At 39.1% G+C, this 23,659-nt stretch overlaps 1 protein-coding gene across 2 annotated transcripts in view; it reads right to left on the minus strand.

Moving 5' to 3' along the window:
* The window catches only part of LOC121633726 (MAM domain-containing glycosylphosphatidylinositol anchor protein 2-like), a 226,127-nt gene that overhangs the window by 128,633 nt on the left and 73,835 nt on the right, over nucleotides 1-23,659 (minus strand). For both annotated transcript variants that reach the window (XM_041975923.1, XM_041975921.1), the window contains exon 3: nucleotides 19,676-19,850. In XM_041975923.1, the coding sequence (XP_041831857.1) occupies nucleotides 19,676-19,850 (175 nt within the window). The remainder of the gene's footprint in view (nucleotides 1-19,675; nucleotides 19,851-23,659) is intronic.

Consider the following 23,659-nt stretch of genomic DNA (forward strand, 5'->3'; position numbering starts at 1 on the left):
TTTCCAAAATGGCTGCTGAGTAGTTAGACTTTCCTTAAAGAAATAACATTGTGACTGTTCACATGTTCAGTTGGTGTCCAGTCACATGTGATTCATGTATAACAAATCACAGCCAAAGAAAACCACATAGGGAGGAATCATATGTTAACACCATTATGTGAGTTAGCTGCTTGAAGATGACGTTTAACTAATAAGATGGAAGCTCTGGCTTAAAAAAGAGACTGAAAATCAAATCCCAAGGCTGTAATTCAAGTTTTATGTTTTCTGTACAGACATTAATACTTTTTTTCCCCTGTGGTTGCATGAATGTCCACATTGAAATAGTTTTTTTAATAAAGCTGTCCACTAATTAGGTTTGGTGGCTTCATGTGAGCAAATCCATTCTACTTATTACCCATGAACACTTTAATATCTGTAGCTTTGAACTGAATTCTAAGTATTGGATCATTTTCAGGGGGTCAAAATTACTATTTTCCAAACTGGAAACGGATAGACCTTTGCAATTTGAGCCTCATGATGATTACTCTTTTTTATTGAGACTCTACCAAGAATATTAACCCGATTGGGCAAGTTGGGTTAAGCCCTCTACAGACACTGCCATGGGTGCTGAATTATTCATTTCATATTTCCACATTCATGTATTTACTTGCTGTTATATCCCTACAGGGCGAGGGAGAAAAATATGTCTGTCTTTTACTAGAAGATCTTCTTTATTTGACTGCCTCTGTCTGACATTGGCACCCTCTTTTCTTCTAACTCTATCTGGAGCCATCATTGGATATGACGTTGATATAAGTATGAAGGAAATGGTTAATAACTCTCTCTGATGCCACAGTCATCAGACCTGGTTAGGTATAATTACTGCCAATTAAGTAGCTATGCAAAATGGATTCAATGGGGTGAAAGTGAAAGACAAAACCCTCCAGCTGCTGTGAAGCGGAATAACCTAAATGGACATAGAGGAGAATAGCCTTGTTAGTATTGTAAGAAGACACTCTAATGTCTGTAAATGAATGTATGATGGTTTCCTCTAACAGAATAGAGTCATCCTGTGCTTAAACTGTGCTATTGCTTTAAGAGCTGGAGCTGTGTTTAGGTTGTTAAAACACCTGCACCTTCATCTTCTTCAGGTTTTCCAATTATCCTGACTTTGGAGATACGAGGCATGTCTGTAGGTGTGTGTAAAACTGGACACCACCGTGTGTGTGCGTGCATGTACACACAGACATTACGTGTGATAAATGGAAGGGCAGACGTCAGCAGCATCACTTCTAAGGCTGCAACCCCTCACTTCCTCCTGGTGATGGAAATGGGGAAATAATGAGGCCCAGTTCGGCTCTGTGTGTGTTTTGTTTGTGTCTGTATGTGTGCTAGAGGTGACGAGTAATGAATCTCCTCTTCATCCTCTCCCTTAGACAGTTTTGTCTGCCTCTGCCCATCTCTTCTCTAATTCATCTCCCTAGAAAACAAGCAGGCCACAGAGCACTGGTCTAAACAACACCTAGAAACTCACCATTAGGGCTGGAGGAAAAGCACCAGTGACAAGATGGAGTTCTTTTCTGGATTCAGCCTAATGACCTTCTGCTTCACTTTGTCTGGACAAAATACACCCATGGATGTGAACTCATTCTTAACTATGGTATTTTAATCATAAATAACAGGTGATTCATTATGCTGATGTCGCAGGCTATTTTTTTCTTCCATTTTATGTCAGTAATTATGAGGAACCTTCAATATGCAATCAGCTTTTTAGGGAATTACTGGTATTTTTTCTCTTAAAAAAAGAAAACAATTTAAGCAAAAAGAAAGAAATTTAGAGGACCAGGATGGCTGTATTAAATGCAGTAGGCATATCTGTGAGGTATCATAGAAACAGTACAGAACAGAGATGCAAAAATCCATTTATTGTATAACAGTGTGAGAAAAAAAAAAGCCTCTGATGAACTGCCTTGTTATAAACAGCATGTTTGCCTCTACTTAGCCGATGGCAGTTTGACCACAGATTTAATATCAGATAAAACACTTTTTAAAGTCCTTTCAATTGTCATTGAAATACCATGCCAAACAGTGACTGTATCAGCAGGTATGCCCATCAAATATGAATGATAAAAGGTCTTTTTTTAAAATGGCACATACTGTCCATGGCATCAACTTGTTTCAACATTAAATTTCTGTAACTTAAGGATAGTATTTTATGTCATAATGAATGGCTCTAGGGTTAAATAACACATTTCATACTTATTAAAATAACATTCCTCAACAGGTTGTTGCCTTTGAACATCTGTCCTTGTCAGATTTTTTCATACAACCTAATATAATTCACAGAGAGACAGCAAATGATGTTTCGCTTAAAAATTCTCATTTTTAAGGGCATATTATGAAATGAGAAACTTTTTTTCAAAGCACATATTTGAGTGTCCTTTGTCATTACCAGCTCCTGATCCAGCATAAAAACCCAAACTCGGCACTTAGAGATATGTTAAGACTTAAGAAACACTGTCATAGATTTATACTTCACACTTCCAGGTCAGAGACAATTTTGATTAATGAAAAAAAAAAGTAATGCATCCATCTGCAAATTTCTTAACTCAATATTTGATTCAGAGGAGATGCAACGCAGTATCTATGACCTTGTCTCAATAATTTGAAGATGTTTTACTGCTATTGAATTAAAGAAGAACTAATATTTTTTGAGAACTTGTAAAATGTCTCATTGTCACTGCCTGTCCTGCTAAATCTCCGTCAGCACTCCCCTGATCCTCCACACCTGTTCCTAATCCTCACACTCCAATCAAGTCAACCTGCCACACCTGTTTCCCATTGACTCACCAGCCCTTATATTCCCCAGCACCACATTCACTCCCTGTCGGACCTTGATGGATCCCGCTCCTTTTCTGTACTTACTCCGTGAACCTCCATTCAGCCCTTCCATTGCCTGAGTAAGAGATTCCTTTCTGTTCTCCTGAATAATGAAGTTATGTTAACCTTTTCCCTGTCTCCGTGAGGTCCATGCTCAACACTCACGTTCAACATTTTACTGATTTTTCTGTGTCCTGTTGTAAATTAAATATTGGCTTATGTCTTCTGCAAATTATTGCATTCTGATTGTATTTACATTTTCCAGAACATCTTATCTTTTGTAAGAATATTGGTATTATTTTTTTATATCAGCTTGGTGCGTGGTAGTCATAGCTCAGTTTTGCTGTGTGTGCTGTTGGAGTTTTTACTGTATGCTCTTTTTAATTAGGACAGAACTTTGTGAAGAGAAATGGCATCGACTTGCTTGCTTTTGCACCTATAAGCTGTGGCTATGAGGAGCTTTAAATTCATGAATTCAAATGTAGCTGTTGTAGTGTTCTGTGGAAGGAATTTTTGTAATTACCAAGTATAGCCTTTGTGAATGAGTCCCAAGTCAAACAAAGTATCTCTCTGGGTTTTATTATAAAACTGATCAATCAGATCAGGGAGTGTATATACCGGAAGGAAGTGCAGCATTTCTGCTATACAGGTTCAAAGAATCTTCTCTCACATTATTTATAGCCCAAAGAAGCGAAGGTCTCATCATACACACAGACTGTTATCAGTAACCACGTCATCAGCTGTCCGTGCATTGTTCTTCTTCTATCTGGTACACACTGGCCTGGTTGTTATCCTGAGTCAGGGTGAGATAACTTTGCAATGATGACAACAGCACTATCTAAATGCATGTCTTATGTACAGAGTAGAAAGTATTGTTCAAAACAAATCTAAGCAATACTCAGAGTATGAACCAAGAAAAAAATCCACATCAACAGCCCTATTGTGTATTCTGACCAAAGCAGGTATGTCATGAAGACCTCAGTAGGATGTGTCAAAAGAGTATTACATCTTTCTTATAAGGTAAGTAGAATTCTAGAGAAATATCCTTTATTGTTTTTGCCCATATCCAGATACTGGCAACAAGATAAATAATAGTTTGCTGTCGATGTTGCCTTTCACACCTGGTGAAAAGGTGCTGGATTATAAAAAAACAGATTCAAATAGAAAATCTAGCACAAATTATCACATTAGCATACACAGCACAAACAGACTGCAGTATCTTTAAAGCTATTAATGGGGAGAAAAACAAGGCAAGAGGTTGACTCCACTCTGATTAAGAGGCCACTCCCTGGAGAAAGTCCTTGAAAGAGTAATGGGCAGTCATGAACTGGCTTTACTTCCATTAACCACACCGGCAAACATTTACATAATGTACACATAATGTGCTGATTCATTCTGGCCTGATTCAAACAAGGCTCAGATAACTGACCGTGGCTGTATCACACCATTTATCACACCCGGTCATTTACATCAAAAAGCACTTAACAGGAGGCAAACATATATCTATGTCTACATGTATTATGGGATCTTTTTAGGAAGTTCAACATCATATTAGAGGATCTCAGACCACATCATACAGAAATACAGAGATGGAGTCTGCGGTAAATAACTAGGAAATTCCAATAACAATGTAATGACATTTTGCATTGTATTTATTCACTGTACTATAAATAAATAAATGGAACCTGGGCAATAATATAGTTTCTGAATAACTGCCCAACACACTACATATCAAAGATGTAAAAACATGTGCTTGGTTGATCCCTCACCTAAGAACAAAAATCTATTTTATTTTATTATTTTCGTATATGTTGCAACAGTTGCAACAATGATGCATCTTCTGGTTACTCCTCATCCATTACTTTTGCAATAGACAGAGAAAAAAAAAGAAAAGAAAACTACAGGAGAAGATTAACTGAGACAGCGCTGCCAAATTTCACTTTCCAGCGTGAGCGAGATTGGCATATGTGTGCGTGTCTGACGAGGTTGGGGCTTCACATTTGTGCCAAGAGAGGATGAATTTTAAATGCTTCATTAAAATATGAGCATCCACATATGACTTTCAATTCAACTAAAAACCTACTAAATCTGGACACACATACACACACACAGAAGCTGTGCAGCAGACAAGGACAAAAAAGCCACAGAAAACGACAATTATTATTGTCCTCTCAATGATATTTGGGTGAACTGACACTTTTTCTTGTTACAGTACAGAAGGAAAAGAGATCTGGTTTCTTTCAGGATACATAAAATATACAAATGATTAATTCAAATCACCCAAATCTTTTCTGCTTTGCAGGCCAAGTTCTTGGAAAAAAAATCCAATGCCTCATGATAATTTTAGTGCATTAACTTACAGAAGAAGAAAATGCAGACAAAACTGTTTTAGTGTGTGAGACTTAATCAACAATTTGGAAAAACATACTCAAACATTTAAGATTTTACAGGGTAAAATCTGATTTTTACTTACAGAACTAAAAACTAAAACTGACAGCTCTAATAAAGTTTTAATAGAAGGTATCTGGACTTCATTACTTGGTTGTTTAAAATCTTTGACCTCTCTTCTTCAGTTCTAACTGGTTGCTTGTGAGTTTCAGACTTATACTCTGCTGCAGTATAAAAATGATGACAAGTCTGCATAACGACTTGTGGTGTAGCATCTCACAGCGTGATGTAAGGACAACTACCTGGTCCTAAACACCTCCAAGACCAAGAAGATTGTCAACATCAGAAAAGTCAAAAAGACAGAACATCTTTCTCTGTGTATTGGGACACAGTAGAGTGTGCGGACACAATAACCCTTCTTGGAGTCAACATGTCCAGCAATCTCATCTGGGCCACCAACACCTCGAGCCTGGTCAAAAAGGCCCAGCGAAGACTCTTCTTCCTCAGAAAGCTGTGAAAGGCCCACCTCCCACGTACTCTCATGGTGAACTTTACAGGTGCACCACAGAGAGCATCCTGTGCAGCTGCATTACATTCTGGTATGCTAGTTGTACAGCAGCTGCACAGAAGGGCTTGCAATGAGTGGTGAAAGCAGTCGAGCGGATCATAGGGACAAAGCTCCCAGATCTGGAATTGGTCTACATCAGTCGACTGAGAAATAGGGCCACCAGCATCACCAAAGACCCCGCCTACCCTGGTTTTTTCCTTTTCCAGCAACTGCCATCGGGAAGGAGCTTCAGAGCTCCAGCACCTCTCAAGTGAGGAACAGTTTTTTCCCCAGAGCTGTGCTCCTTTTTCATTGATGGGCAAAGTTCACAGAAATGTAGAAAAAACTTCTGGATTTCTCTTTCATATAATAAAAAACTGTACATTTGACTGGACCAAGAGTGATGCTCAGAAATTTAAGAGGTTGAAGGTTTAAGTTATAGTCTTACTGTCTGCAGCAACTAAATATGAATTCCAACACCAAGAGGCAAATCATATGCTGCATATTAAAATGTGCAATAGCTGCATTGTGGCAGTGTAATGGCTCTGGAACAGTTCCATTTCTCATATTATAAACCCCATTTCTGGAAAAGTTGGTCATTTTCTAAAAAGCAATACTGCATTATTTTCTGACCTTCCAACACAATGCTTCTGACTTGTTTTGATGGCACACTGACATTCATTATGGACATTCATGGAGATGTCATTATCCTGCAAGATCCCGAGGATGACAAACTGCATTTTACAACATTTTGTTTTTCTTTTTCCAGCCAGGGGCTTCATGACGTTTGAGTCACTCTAGCATCTGGATATCAACCAAGCGGCAACCTTGGCCGGTAAAATGTGAAGCCTATGCGGAAGTGCAAAAAATTGTAGTTCACCCCTCATCTGCTAGGGGCTGGCTCCAAAACAGAGCAAATCCCCACAGACTCCCATGTTGAAAAGGCCAACTTTACAGCAGAAATAAACATGTTTAAAGCCTGGTACAAAAAAACATTTTAGGATTAATAGGTCAAGTTTACCTTCATGACAACTGTGAGGGGGGTGAACTTTTATCTAACGCATCCGTTTGGATGTTTTTCAATCTTAAAAGTCGGCATAATTAGGGGTGTCTCCTTTTGATTGACATGTATCCAATATCCGCGGCAAGAAGGGAGAGTGTAGCACAACCACGGTTTTTAGCCAGTTAACATTGCGCCTTAGCTTTAGCACACCTACCTTCATTAGCCGGTTAGCTCACATTAGATCCAAGTTGGCTCAGTTAGCTCTTAGCTACAGGCAGGCCGGAGTTTGACAGACACCAATCATCCACCCCCACGCTCACAGCCCCCCTCTCAGCTCCTTTGCCCATTTTTGTATTTTCTGGGAGCGACGCAAGCGTGACACTGCTAAGATGATGACGGTAGGAACTGTCCAACGAGTTTCACTTTTGCTCTTCAGAAACCTAAGGGGGACGTCACAGAGGCTCCGTCCATCTTTTATATAGAGTCTATGATATCAACACAGTGACCACTCTTTGCGTGTACCATGGCAGATTCAGCAAAGAAACCCAAGGGGCCATTATCATAGGAAGCTAGGGAAAGAACAAGGGACAAAGCAAGAGAAAAGATGAGTCAACACTGGACTGACTTTTACTTGCTGGAGAGCACTCACAGAAGAGACAGAATGCAAGACAAATGCTGAATTACCTTTATTAGGCACAACCAAAATGCAAAAATCTGCCAAATCTTGCCGTTTTAAATATAATGAAGTTGGTCAGTAAAGACACTGAAATCATTTCTGAGGACTTGTGGTTATTGAGTGAAGATTCTGCCAAGTATATCAATTACAGATTTAATTTCTCATTACATTGTAGAAATGAGGTTTGTATCTTTGGGCCTACTTTCATTTCTGTCTTAAACTGTTTCATTTTCAGCCAGTGTTTGCTAAGGTTTAGGAAAAGATTATGGTTAAGGATTAACAACATAATACAAACATAAGTAAGCTCTATTTTCACTATTTATACGTTTTCCAGATCAAAAATATATTCAAAAACATGTAAGTATTTCAAAGTTTTATCATTTTATGTTATTTTTAGGAACTTTACCTATTTTAGCTGAATTTCGACTAAATGCATCAGTTAGCACTTCCCTGGAATCTCCTCTCCAGAGAAAGATGTAATTTAAAATATAAAAAGAAAAGTATAATTTATATTATATCGTTTGCTATGACAGTAATCAAAGCTGAGAATGTGCAGTACAATCAGGAAGTCTTTTTTCTCAACACTGTGGCTCATGATGGGGTGATGATGCTGACATTTTTCATGTGACATGCAGATAATCAGCAAGAAATGTTAATAATCTACTCTGGAAAAAGGGGGAAATAGGTAATCCATTCATCCATGTAAGAGTTAAAATAAATCCTTCACATGATTAGAAGAAGGTCCGCCGGTTAATAGGTGTATAGTCCTCCAATCTAAGCTATAACTCAACCTATTGAACTTGCCTCCAGCATCTGCCAAATGCAACTGAACCTACTAATCAATAGGCTCCCCTGAGATAACCATCTTACTCACTTTCTTGTGCATATACCCAAATATACTACCAAGTCTCGTCTTTAATAAAACTCTCTCCACGTTATATAAAGCAAGCAAAGAGTCCTGACACCAGTTATGAGAAGGAATATAGGTATTAATAGGTAGTGCATAAGCCTCAGTCAAATCAATTTTTTTTTTCTTTTCTTTCTTTATCTTCACACATATACTCCAGCACCTTCCAAACAGGGCACTGTGAATTGGACACCTGATGTGATCAGGAAGAGCCAAGTCTTGCTGACCAACTGGATAAAGCAAAGCCGGCACGTCTGCAAAACAAACACCATCAGCTCCAGCTTGGTCTCTGAGCTCCTTCATGAACTCCATCGAGGGCGGGCAAACATAAAGCAGACACACTTCCCCAAGTCACCCGGCTTGCTGCTGCACAGTGTTGCACAGCTAAGGAAGCGTATGCCAAGACAAGTTAAGCCTTTGACATGTTTGTGTGAGTCAAGACCTCACTGGTGGAGAGTGTGTTCATGCATAAGCATGTGCTTGAACCCAATGGGCAGCCTTCTATTTTTGTTTCCTTTCGCATGCATCAGCACACAAAGAAATGAACACACACATTCACACGTCTCCAATCTAGACGGACGCTGCTGTTGCCAAAAAAATAAAAAATAAAAAGAATGCTGGCTCCGTCTGGAGCCCTTGTGCTGACAAACACACAAAATCAACACACAATGTCTTCATTAAAATTCTCTGGCTTCTGCACCAGCAGTCTGAAGTAAGGCCTGTTCAAGTCCCTTCACTGATAACACAGAGAAGCGGGCTATTGTCTTATTTTAATCCTTTTGAAGGATTGTGGTGAGAAATATCAGGGAAGAGTGAAGATGTGTGTGGAGGCTTCAATGAAATATTTCAAGCCCAGTGAGTTGGTTTCCACAACATGTCCCACACCTGCTCCTTCATGTTCTACATCCAGTGACAAATGACTGTATCACCAGACAACATTGCCATCATCTAGCCATGGTTGGCACATGGTTGCACATGGAAACTTCCCTTGATGAACTGTGCCACTCTCACTACATCAGAAAGGCACGAAATATATTTAAGAGTGACCCCTCCCAACCTGGACATCACCTGTTTGAACTTCTGCCGTCGGGTAGATGTTATAGAGCATTGAAAACAAATAACAGACTCAGGAATAGTTTCTATGCATATGATATTTATGCATTAAACTATAGGGTTAAAAAAATACTAAAAATGTCTGATTCTAATATTGAGAAATGCATCAGAGGATCCTACAGATCCAACTGCCCTTCTTTATATTTGAAGAGGAAAGAAGCAAATATTTGGCTCCGTTCACAACCGCTATTATAATGATATGTGGATGATCTGATTACAAGTAGACGGATCTGAGCACTTGTGCTCACACTTTAAAATGTGTCATCATTTGCCTCCTGAGTGACCCGTTGTGATCAGATCCCAGTTACAGAAATAAATCCAAATAAACATGATCAACAACCAGGACATCAGGAGGTCTTCTGATATTTCTGTAAAATAATATCCAGTAATCTGAACTACATCACAACTCAGGGGTATAACAATAATTTAAACATTGATCAGACATTAGTATATTAGAATTTAAAAGAATTTGTGATATCAGCAAGCATTACATTACTGTCCATTGAATCAACATTATATTGTGATCAAACTGGTGATTTACACCACTACTTCAGACATTAACAAGTTCCAAATTTTCCTGAGTCCCATTTATTACAGAATTATTTATGAGGATGTCAGTAAATTCAGTAATGTAACAGAAGTGAGATAAGAGAAGAGCATGATCTCACAGAGCTCAGTGACAGCAGACCTGAGTAAGGTAGTGGTACTGATTCTATCTGGCCCTTAAAACATCCATGTCAGCCAGTTTTCTGTCTTGTTTTCTACACAACCTAGCTGTGAAAACGAGTGCTACGTCTCTGCAAACACAACATGGTTGTGACATTCAAAAAACAAAAAAATTTACATTTGAGCTATTTTGCCACTGTAAAGCTATAACACTCTAATTATTAACTAGTTGGTTATTCTACACAAAACTATTCTTTTACATCAGCAAGGATCACAGCAATCCAATTCAGATCAGTTAAAATACAATTTCTACTGTAAATTCCTAAAATTGGGTATTTAAAAATAGCCACATGCCGTGCAGTCCGGTTTGCATGAAGACATTCTTGACACATCATGCAGGGACAGACCAGGGCATACTGAGCATTTTCCCGGTGGACTGACACAGTTTATTTATTGGTCTGACTGATCCATAAAACTCAGTAGATCGGTGGTTCATCTGACACTCCCCATTTAGCTGTGGTCTCTGTGCCTGAATACCTAATTTGTCCAAATAGTCAGTACTGAACCTTCTTTCCAGAACACCTGCCAATGAAACACACTGACTGCCACCAATTGGTTCTCTTAACCAGGCTGACCCAGTCAAATAGTTTTAAACCCCTTTTGGTTCTGTACCAGTGGATGCAGCTACCTGTCAGAACCAAGGAGAAGAAATAGAGAAGATGCAGAGAAACTGTGCAAAAAAAAGAAAAAGAAAAAGACACTGTCAAATGTCCAAATTCATGTGCAACAGCAGGGCATTCATTAGCTGCCATGGATGATGATGATGATGGTAGAAGCTGTGGGAAACTACACTGCTTTTATGTCTGTTTCTGTTTTGAATAAAGAGACCCATTAAACCCAGTAAGTCTGATTCATATGAGACAGTTGGCAGTGAACACACTAGCTGTTTACAAAGTTATGATAAAGTGACGAAAACACGCTAATAAAACACCTGTTTTATTACCACGTTAGGTTGTTCACATACATTTATGAATTTAGGTGATGATGTCAGTGTTTCCGGCAAGAGAACAGCTGGTTAACTGGTTGTGTTCACTGGTTAAAACGGTAGATGTTAAATTTAGTTCTTCTATGTCTTCCTGGACAATAACATCTTACTGAAAGGGTGAACATTATTTTTAACCACCACTCATCAACATTAACAGTGAGTAAGCAGCTTCCTGAATTTCTTTATTAGCCTATTTGTTATTGGTTGTGGGCTGATGGTTGGATACTTCTGGCTCAGAATTTAGAGGAAGCTTCGGCATAGGTGTTTATGAACAAAATACAGAAATAAAACACATTTTAAGACTGTTTAGTTATTTACATTTTGGCCCACATGCATCTTTTTGCCTCTTTATCAGATAATCCAGTCATTCTGGCCTGACTGCATCATTATGTTAAAGAAAAAAAAATTAAATAAATCCACTCAGTCTTTTGTCAAATCTGGTTGAGATAACATCTCCAGAAGAGGAGAGGAGGCACGCTTCTTCACTTTGTCTATGAACAGTTTTCTTCAGATCCATCATTTCTCATGTCTGTTCTGTTTTCTTTCTGCATCAAACACAAAGCAGGATGAATTCTTCTCAAATATGCACCACTGTGCTGGAGTATAGACGTTTATTTTATTAACAAATGATACCTTTTGGAAGTATTTAACGTGTCCACTCACTGATTCCTGCTAACTCACTCCAGGTTTCTAGTAGTTTTAACGAATTGGGTGGTGACATATTTAAAAGAGTGCAGAGATTTGTCATGTGCATGACTGCAAGTGGACCAGTTGAGAGGAAAATGATGCTGTGTGGTGGCGCTCAGTTGCATGTTGTACGGATGGCCCCAGAATGCATCAGTACAGTGTGTTACAGAATGTAGATGAAAGTGTCCTGGACCACATTTAAATTAATCTGAGCAATCCGATCCAAATTTGTCTTCAGTCTGTCCTGAGTGCATTATCATCTGGCTTGAGTCCAAAAAAAAAAAAAAAAAAAAAAAAATCCCATGTGAATAGGAAGCAAGCATGATACATATTTCAAAATTTTCTTTTTTTTCTTTTCTTTTTTTTCTTTTGGGTGTTTATTTATTTGGGGGGTTGAGTTTTTTTTTTTTTTTCCCCTTTTGTTTTAAGTCTGTCACTTCGGTCCTTTTTACCTCTGGCCAAGTTTCTCGTAGATATATTGTGCTTGTGCTGGCCTGCAATAAGCAGCCCCTGCAGAACTCTTAAGCTCTCCTCGATCGGTCACTCACTGAAACATTAGATGCTGCAGCAAAATTAATGCAGCTGAAATTAAATGAGAACACTGAAAAGAGTCCCCTGTAGGAAAAAGAAGAAAGCATCTTAAGCTTAAAATCGATCAGTGAAGGAGCTGGGCAAGGTTCTTTATTAACTTTGTAGAGGACTTTCCCCACAGACCTAACTATGGACAAACACAACTGAGGTGTCAGCAGGTATACAATGTGCTTAGACAGACTTCTGAGCTTTGTAAATACGTTAAGTTTGAGTTTGCTATATAGCTAATATCAGCTCCTCTGGGCTGCCAGGATGAGTTATTACCATCAATTATTCCTTACTGGTTTTCTTGGCTGCTCCAGGAGAACTCTTAGAAAACTTTTAGTCTGTTTTTTTTCCTATAAGTATCTATTTATATTTCCACATATTTGGACATTGGCTGCAGTTGTTTCAGAGGAATGTGCAATTTGTTTAAGTCACTTAACACTGAGCTACGAATCATTCAAGATTAAAAAAGGCACCTAACTGAAGGTTTGAACCAGTGGTGTAGTCTACTTAATTCTAGTGGGTATACTCTGATAAGAATGGGTGGGCTGGTTCTTGGTGTGGTCGGATCCCCAATATATTGTTTCCTCACAGCGGCGTCAAGCCAGATGTTTATTACTTTTATTATTTTTCTACTAAGAAACAGAAACTGTGGAGTTCTTGTTTGTGTATAATGAAGGGAGGGGGGACGGCTCTGTTTGTGCATATATGTGGACGCATGTCTGACTGTGAGAGAGACAATGATGGGTGTGTTTTTAAATTGCATAAAGTGTGTGAAGGCTTGTTTTACTTTAATATGCATACATTTTTTTAATCATGTAAAGCATGTTGTGTTGCCTTTGGCAAGAAAAATGCTTTATAAATGAAGTTTGATATAAATTGATTAACAGCTGCACTTTAATTAACCACTGAACAGCCACTGACAAACAAGACAAATCCATTTTCAATAAATAAAAATTCATGAAAAAATATAGAGGCAAACATTCCACTCTTGGAATAGCTTGAATAATGAAACAACCACACATAACACACGTAAGTTATTTATTTGATGGTGTACAAGGTGTCCTTATTAATGGACATTTAAGATGACTATGATTTAACCATAGTAACATGCTAATATAGCGTTAACTTTGTACATTTAAATAGTTTCTACGAGTGTCTGAAACAGTGTGATTTGACTTTGTTTTCTTTTCATGTTTTTTCTCTGCGTTCCCTCTCCATTAACTACTCGTACCGCCCAAAAAAATCTTCTTCCTCTTCTTTTTCTGCTGCTGCTGCATCTTCTTCTTCTTCCTCTCATCCGCCACTCTTTAATTCGGGGTTGTCTAGCAACCAGCCACCAGCTGTTAAGGAACGCAGGTCAGGATCAGCACAGACGGCCAAGCTGCTTTCTCTCTGCGGTGGCTCAACGTCACTTTTGACGGAATTCCTCATGGTCTAAACGGGCCAGCTTCGTGGCTAATTTATGACTGGGAAAGTGAAAGTTATGTCACGAAACATGTTGACACGCATCTTTGAGCATTTTTTAGTGGTTATACGGAGATTTGTGACCTTTTCTAGTGGGTATACGGCGTATACCTGCGTATCACGTAGACTACACCACTGGCTTGAACCAGCCATGTGTTTACATATAATAGACAATTTAGCAAAGAACCAAGTTATATTGCATCTTAAAGCAGTTGATACAAACTAACTACAGTAGATGAACACTGTCAGAATTAAAAAAAAAAATCCAGCAAAGGCTTAACACGGGTCCTGAGAGATGCACCTGGACTTAAAATTGATCGATCTGACTTCCTTTCTGGCCCTATCTGAACTGCAGGACTTGACACGTTCTGGATGCACGCGTATGTTTAGGAGAAACGACAAACCCAGTGTGAACCACACCACTGACCGAAATGTCTGCAGCCTGCGTAGCTATTTGCAGCCATTTAAGTCAATGGTTTGGTTTGCACTGGGTGCGCCACAGTGCGTGTCAGAAGCTAATCAGAAGCGGCTCTCCGTTAAACATGCATGCCAAGTCTACGTTTGATGGAGTGCACATCCAGAACGCATCAAACTCAGCAGCTCAGATTGGGGCAAACAGGAAATCAGACACGGGAGTAGTGTAAACGCTTGTTAATGAATGGTAATTTTCTAAATTAAAGCCCACGTGAAGATTTGAGCTTGCTGAACTATGTAAACATTAAGTCATTAATTGGTCAGGGGGTCTCAGTGTTTTTTTTTCATCATGGACGACAAAACCTTTATCCTGGAAGTGGAGAATCACCAGACTCTCCAGTTCTCCGGTGATCTCGTGGATCCAGCTAGGCAAACTGCACTCGTGAGCGCTCCACACCTGACACACTCCTGGTGTGGATTGACCCATCACGGATGTCGTGCACAGCCAGAACATGGCACACATGCATCCGTTGTAAAGTGATGAGTCCTCCACAGAGTGTAAACTTTAACATTGTTGAAGCACCTTGGGCTCATCTTGACAGAGAACAAATCAAAACACAGCCAATATCCAGTGGAGAGTTTTAAAATTACCTTCAACAAACCTGGAGAACTTGAAAAAACTTGAACACTTGAAAATCTAAAGGCGAATATCTCTACCAAGCCATTGTAATTTACTTTTGCCAATGATTGTATACATTATTTGTTAATTAGAAGTTCTAATGGCAAAAGTATCCCTATCTCCTCATAGTGAAGAATCCTTAAAAACATTCCTAGGTCCAAGCAGTGATTCGGATCACCCCCAAAATCTAATCATTTGTTCCTTATTCAATTTTTGAGATTTCCTGAAAATTCCATCAAAATCTGTCTATAATGTTTTGAGTAATCTTACTATAAGACAGACAGACAAATCAATGCCACCAAATGCATAACCTATGCCTTGGCAGAGGTGATAAAGCTAAAATAACTTGGTATTATAAAGATTGACAAGTACTAACAGTAAAATTATAACTCTAACCCAGTCCATTCTCTGTAGAAAAACAGCAAACACACGTCCCTCAACATGGAATAACAAAGACCCTGGCACCAGTCGCAACAATACCCTGTAACTTATTAATGTTCTTAATGTTAATCCTTTAGGTGCCTAAATTGCAACAACTATCTAAATTAGATGAGAAATTTTACTGTCGTCTTCAGCTCGGGTTCATGTTTAACATTTTTTTCTTATTTATTCCTTAAAAACTTTAAAAACTATGATGCCTGAAGACGTAAATATTTCAAAATGGAATATGTTACCTCTGCAGAGAAAATTATGTCCCCATTCTACCTGCTAGTCTTTCTCTCACAACAAAGAACTACAAACAAAGGCATGCAAGTTAAACTTGAAAGAGACAGAAAACATAATGCAAGTTGTTGTTGTTGGGAGGGCCGGCACCAGGACACCAATTTGGAAACTAATTTAAATTTTGTATCTACAAACCACTAAAAATAGCATGTGCAGAAGAGGTCCATCAATTAAATTCATCCACGAGGGACAGCTGTAACGTTGCTTTGTGGAAATAAGGTGTTTTTGTCAGTTGTGAAACACAATTACTGTGAAGGACACACACACTGCGTGAAAAGGCCAGATGCAAGGACACGATAGGGAGAGTAATTTCAAATGCTACCATGTAGAAAATATGTATACAATATTCATCTCAGTATACACGTTTGAACACAAGAAACATAAAAGATTGAGTTGCTGCACTACGTCATTGATAAATAAATACTTCTTAGGGCGTTTTCACTGCTACTGTGATGTATATATTTCAGAACTTATGCAAAGTTCTGCAAGCAAAATTACATTTATGAGCGAGCTGCACAAATAATAGTTCTGCAGGGCATGACACCAAGCAAAGGGGCAGTAATTAGTTTGTCTATAATAGTATTAAAGCCACAAAAACTAGAATATGAAGCTTAGTGAGAAACCAAGCTTTCCGTCCTCATGTTCAGCCTTCGCTGTGTTATCTGGCTTCATTTCCATTTCTGCTCCCTGAGCTCTTTAGTGCAGCCAAGGTGAAATGGTGCACAAGAGGGAACAAGGCTCTGACTGTCAGCTGCTGAGATGCGTTCAGCCCCGATCTCCTGTACCGCTAAGGCCTTCCACAAGCTTTCCAAACCAGTTTCAATTCCACAACCTCTGCCCGCGTGTCAGACCAAATAAACAGGTACAAGACAGTAGCACACACACTGGGAGAAAATAAGACAGAGACATGAAAGAAAAGAGCCAAGAGCATGGAAAACCAGTGAGTAGTGTGCTCATGTGTCTGCGAGAGAGACATCTGAAGAGGAACTAAACCCTGGCTGCTCAGTCAAGTGTCATCACAGCACCATTTGCACTTTTAGATGTCTACGGCATGATGAGCTGCATCTTTCTCCATCAAACTGTTGGAGAGAATCTTTAAAATTTCTTGCCAGGGATGCTAATGTTGCAGAAGTTATGATTACCATTACAAACTCACATCACTGACATCTATTTCAGGATTTTTATACTTCAAGCTACTACTATACTTAAAACACAAGCTTCTCTTAGTTTGAAGAATCAGGAGGTTTTCTGATGGACAAGGTAAGGCTAAGACATATAAGGAGACAATAAGGATAATTTTGTTGTGTCTAACACAACTCAACCTCAAAACTTTAAGAGCAGTTTATTTATTTATTTAATTTGCTTTAGCTTGTTGTTTACCCTAGGAGTGAGTGGTGTTTGCCTCTGTTTGTAGGCGAACTAGCAACCTGTCCACAATGTACCCTGCTTCTCACCTGATGGCAGCTGGAAGAGGCTCCAGCTCCTCCATGACCCTATATTGAAATAACCACGTATAGCTAATATATGGATGGAAAAAAAAACAAAAAAAACTCTTTGAATATTAAGGGTGACTCTGCTGAGTCTGTTTTTTTCTTTTTTTTGTCTCAGCCTTTTAGTCATTTATGATAAATTAGTCCGTGATGAAGTTTGAACACGTGACTTCACAGCTAATTGTAGCTTTCACATGATGTTTATTTTAATTATGGAACCCACCTTGTGCCTCATGTTATTGGGGTGTTGAACCCGCTCACTGGGAAATGTTTGATGGAAAATGAGGAGCCAGAGTAACTCAGTTTTGCACAAAGACCCAGTTACTCTGTCTTCTCTGCACTTTGGCTGCCACATCTCCTCCTCCCTCTTACCGGCTGTGACATAGTGGATGATACTAACCGAGTGTGGGGAAATGAAACACAACATAAATCTAATGTAAACATTTGAGGTTCAATCAGGTAGAATCACGACCAGACGCATTTTCCTTGATCTCATAAACTCTTGCATATCTCTTGCACAAGAAAGATGACCGAAAATGCTTCTGAAGAGTGAGGAAAACTGTAGATGCTGCAGGTTTGAAACCTGGTTCAGGCTCCATGTAACACCAAATTAATCGCGCTCTTAGCAAACTTCTAATTGCTCTAATGGATAATTAAAATAAATGACAAACTGATGTACTAATTTAAATGAAAAGAGGATCTCTAGTAGTCTAAAAAAGTTCAAACTGACTAAACCAAGGAGACAAACATGAACTAATTATTATCTGATTACATATAAACATTCCTTCATGAAGAGTTTTAACTAGTAACAGCATAGTTGCGGTACGTCATGCTCGCGTAAATCTTACATCAGATGTTGAGGAGAAGTTTGACGTCATATCCGTGGTGCATTTAAATGTCTTTTTATTTTTTTTTGTTTTTGTCCAAACAGAGACACTATTGATGTGAGGAGACACAGCAGAGCCTTTTATTTCTTCTGCTTCTTGATGTCAGTGTGGTATACATGAACCTGAAGTGAGGACAGGCTGCAGCTGAATATTTATCTATTTTCTTGTTTTATTTTTTGTTTGTTTTTTGTGGGCTGAAAATTACAGTAGCTGAATATAACTTAACACCAGTAGCAGTAAGATTAAACCCTAATCAACACGCAAAAAGTATCACTTCTAAACACCTGTCCTAATCAAAGAGGAAACTGTAGGAATAAAAGATCATAACTCACAATGGAAATTAGTGTTCAACAACTCATCAGTGCATCAAATTAATTTAAGTTCATCTGGGAAAGAATCAAGGACATTGAAATTCAGTGCAGAAATGTTTTGCTCCACCACCTCTTCATTTCTTTTTTAAGAACTGAGTGGTCGTCAAAGATACATGAATTTTCTTTAAGAAGCCCCACATTAAAAAGAAAGCAGGGATCTCTGCTGAGGAATAGCAGCAGTGGTGAAAAATTCAGGAGGCAGCTCAGAGATCTTTCAAAGACACAAACGCACATGACCTTAAACATATCTCATTAGAATTTTCTTGTAGCTGCAGCATCAAGACCCGGGGTCTTACTTTCAATGCAATTTTACCTTTTAGCTCACTGACATGTTTCTTGTTGGATATAAACCCAGAATTTGGCTGTGTTTGCACAAACAGCCATAAAAAAGGTCAGCTGGCTGTCGGTGGAGATGAAGCAGCTGCTCTCATGTCTCCACTGTTGAGGTGAAATAGGTGAATCAATGCCAAATCAATAAAGCAATTTCAATAAATTGCTGTTTTCTTTGACAGATGCTAACAAACCCTCCCTGTTTGTTGTGCAAACATAAACTAGAGAGGCAGTGTCGGGATAATACAAGAGTCAATTAACATTAAAAGCGGAGGTATATATTGTTTGGCCAATAATTATGTGCATCATTTTTAAGTTAAAGGCTTTAATGACAAAATTATCCCCAAGAACCCTTTAAAAAATTCCTGGATCCACGTGGTGATTCAGATCACCTCCAAAATCTAATTACTTGTTCCTTATTCCATTTCTAACATTTTCATCAAATTTATATATTTATATTTTTATTTATATATTTCTAAAGGACACACAGACAAACCGAAAACATAGCCTATGCCTTGGTGGAGGTAATTACAGCAGGATCCTGGAACAAGGTTACATTATATTGGTACATCTGTGCTCCATTAAATTATATTTACATTTGGCTTTGTCTTGATTGATTAAAAGGAAAATAAATTAGAAATTAATAGGACAGCACCTGTTTAATTTTATGCTCCGATTCATTTGCAAAATGAATACTAAACTGCAACGAGTCAAACTCTTTTGGCTGAAGAATGTTTGGTATGTTAACCAGAAAAGAATAAAGCTCTCTGTAACAATAACATGCTTTAAAAAAAAATAATAATAAGATCCATAATCTTGATACATCCATACACATTATTACACTTACAGTAAACGTCCACTCTGATGGACTTGATAGCTGGAGATCCAAGGCCATTCTCAGCCTTGCAGTAGTAGCGACCCCCCTGTGTCCTGAGGATCTTTGCAATGTGCAACGTCTCGTTGAACACACTGGAGTCCTGGAAGCGGTCTGACACACTGCCAGCTGTCTTTGTCCATCGGATCTGGGGAGAAAAAAGAGGAGCGATGACTACATTTGCAAGTTTTACTTCAAGCCGTCATCTTCCATTGCAGAGGGTGTGCACTGGACTGTGCAAGCAAATACAGCTTTAGGTAAGACATCATAAAATGATATTAAATAAGAATATTTTACAATAAGAATGATTTTGAAACAACAGTCAGGAGCGCTACACCAAATTCAAGCAATACAACAAAGATGAAAGAGGAAGTAATCGAGACTTCAGTGTATAATTTTGAATAAACAGCTAATAACATCAACCCCCTTTGGTCAGGCAAAATATGTCTTGGAGTCACATGGTGTGAAGTTGCAAAACAAACAGCAAAATCCAACAATTTCCAGCACTAGGCCAATAAATCCTCTTCTAAAACCATTCTGTGCCATCACACAGATTTATAAACTGATGAAAACAAACAGAACGGCTGACATTGGTCTGCAAAGACTATGAGATGAGGGTACCTTTTCACGACTGTGTCAAACTAATGCCACCACATCTGGTCTTTATGCTAAGAAAAGGTAACTGCTAGCTATCTTTTGCCATGCATGACTCAACAGTGTTAGTTCTCATCAAACCCTGGTCCACAGATAGTCAGCGTGTTTCCTAAACCACAAAAAAAGAAGAAAAACCTTTTTGAAATGAAAGCACTTGAGGCCTAACAATGCATTGATCTACACTGATACATTTGTTCAACGATCAACAGTCCAACAGCGCTTTTAACAGCAGCTTGAGTTTCAGTCATTGTGCACATGCCACCTTTTCACTTGTTTGACATGTTTCATCCCCTCCATGAACATCCTGTTAAAAACCAAAATTGCTGCAATGCTCTCTTGCTAAATGTCACAGTACCAAATGTTGGTTTGACGGCTAGAAATCTTCTGTTCCACACAAGACTGACCTCAGCCCACCTGTCTCAGCATGAGTACCTCTAACTAACTGATGAGACCCAGTTAGCCCATGGCGTTGAGGTGTAATGAAAGGTGAAATAGTGTTACTCTCCAACATGAGGTTGTAATTGACTCGCCATCATCTCCCTCTCCTGTCCTCATTAAAGCATAAAGCATGAGCAGGTACTGTGACAACTCTGGCCCGGGGGCCACGCAGGCAGAACCACTGAGCAGAAAGCTCCGTTCAATCCCTCGCCCTAAGTAAGCCACAGATTGGACTGGCTTTTCCCACAGAGCCTCACATTTCTCTGTCTAGGCAGGGGAAGCTATGAATTAGAATCCAATATTGCCTCACTGGATGGTGATAGCATCATCTTGGATGCTGATAACATCCCATTTTACAGAGATAGCATCAGATGGAACAGGGATATCATGGCATGCAGGGATGGGGATTGGGTGCTATCACTGAGATTGCTGCTGTGTTGCTATTGCTGTGGGGTTTTAACCACAGCGGCTCCAGCCTGAGGTTACGACAGTTTAAAGTTTGCTCATTTTCCAATCAGACTGGGGAGAGGAAATGAAAGGCTGGGTGGCCAAAAATCTGATAATGACACCTAGTTTGTTTTTGGAGCTCTGGGGTAGAAGATGACAAGGAGAGGGATGCACACACAGCGATAGTCAAAGTTTATCAGAGTTTCGGATTTTCTGTCTTGCTTGCGGTGTGTCTGTTTGGTGCGGTAAAAATAAATTGGCTACCCCAAAATTCAAAGGCTGTATGTGTGTGTGTGTGTGTGCGTGTGTGTATATCACTCCTCCCGTCCATCAACTTCTTTCTCTAAAAAAAACTAACAAAGAACACAAAGTCTGTACCCACACTGACATTAAGTAGATATATTGCCATTAAAAATAAATGCCCCCCAATGAGTAGACTGCACAGACCGGGTCTTCACTGGGTCTGTATCAGATGACACACTGAGAGAAAGCACTCCATGAAAAAGCCTAAAGTCAGCAAGTGATCAACGCTAACTCTCCACTGCTGGGAAATCTGGATCCCTATTACTCTTTTTAGGGACATCTTGAGTTCATCAAAAAAAAGCCCTGAAGTTAAAGAAGTCATGAGCATAAATTAGACAGAGCAAGTTTTTGAATTCTGTGTCACTCTCCTGCTGTATGCTGGATTTTCTCATTCAAACACAAAGCAAGATCTTTTATATGGCAAACTCAGCAGAACCCAGTCTTCTCTCAGCTTATACACCCAGTCATTTTCTTTGCCTTTTGTGTAAAGAGCTTTGAGTTTTAGGAAAATGCTGCATCAATAAGTGCATTGTTAGAGTGACAGTAAGAAGAGGGTATTCAAACAAGTCTTTATATGCTGATAAAGGACTGGAGTATTCCTGTTTGTTTACAGAGGCAGTGGACCAATGTATTGGGCAGCTACCAGCCTTCCCTGCTCCTCAGGCTATTTTTTTATGCCTCAGCTCCTCTGACTTTTTACATCTAAGCATTTCTTCTCACTGGGGGAGTCATGAAGCATGCCTGGTGAGAATGGTTTGACCTGCTTCACTCTCCGTAGTACAATGCAAATACTTTTGATTCGAGAGGTGCTAGCAGTTTTGAACAATATGATAATATCTTCTCCTAACCCACAGACAGCATGGATGTGTTCTGGCCTATTTTCCTACTTAATTCATATACTGATGAAACAGTTTTGCAGCAGAATTATATTATTCTTGTCCCTCTCTTTTATTTCTGTGCTATTCCTATAAAATCCACATGAGGACTGGTTTTCTCCATTCACCTCACATATTCTACCTTTTTTTTTCTGACACCAATTAGTTCAATAGGCAAAAGTAAAGTCATAACCATAATACAACAAATTCTTCTTAAATCAAACATCCCCAACTGAAAGATCAACATTTGCTTGCACAGAAAGCAGGAGCTTGTCTAGATTAGCATCCAACCAAAAATCTCAGCCGTGTTTGAGACTGCACATGCTGCGTGGTCACGGCAAGCTCTAATTAAAATGCGTCCACTATCTGTTGTTATGCAGGGATCATATGCTGGAGCACGCGTCTTTGGTGAATGTGCCGCAACGCCTGCTGTGACGTTTCACTCTCTTCAACTATGGAACCGGCTTCTAATTGCTTGCCATCTTTCCTTTTAGGCGCTTATGGTGGTCTGTTCTGCTCAGTGGTGCAGACAAGTGTGGCTGAGCATGACAATCAAGTGATCAGAAGAAACAACGGGAGGTCCAGATCTCAAACTGTCAGCACATATTCTCTCCAGGTCTATAGAAGAAAATGCTGGCCCTCATAAAAGCTAGATAATCATATCAAACGTGCAGCCGTGGAAGCTTTTAAGTCAGAATCCGAATCAAAGAGGAAATGCACACTGACATACATAAAAACAAAAATTAATCACATTTTACTTGCCTGCTGGAGTTGAACTATGCTTGACTGCTGCTTTTTGGTTTATTTTTAAGACAACCGTGGGTGTCTTGGATTGTACTAAAGAAAACTTGAGGTGGTGCTCCTTCTGACATTGCAGTGTGTATGGCAAGCAGTGACCAAAATAGTAGGTTAAACCATGTTCAAATAAAAGTAAAACAAAACAAAACAAAATAAAGTACCATCTGCTGAAGACACCAGCACTGTCGGCCAACTGTCATGGGAGCATCCAAAACTGATCACATACTCCAGTTGGTCTGTCTGAAGTGAAATGTTCAAAAGCCTGAGGTCAGTCTAGTTGTATTTGCTGACCCATGGCGCTGTGAGCTGAATCTGGTGGGTCAATAACTGAAACAAAAAAAAAAAATAATAAAAATAAAGAGGTGTTTGCAATGTGGCGTTGCTGGCTACTGAAACATGGTACTCAAACAAAGTAGTGTGGACATAATGGACAGAGGCCAGG

The sequence above is a fragment of the Melanotaenia boesemani genome, chromosome 22 (genome assembly GCF_017639745.1).
Source record: "Melanotaenia boesemani isolate fMelBoe1 chromosome 22, fMelBoe1.pri, whole genome shotgun sequence".
NCBI lineage: Eukaryota > Metazoa > Chordata > Actinopteri > Atheriniformes > Melanotaeniidae > Melanotaenia > Melanotaenia boesemani.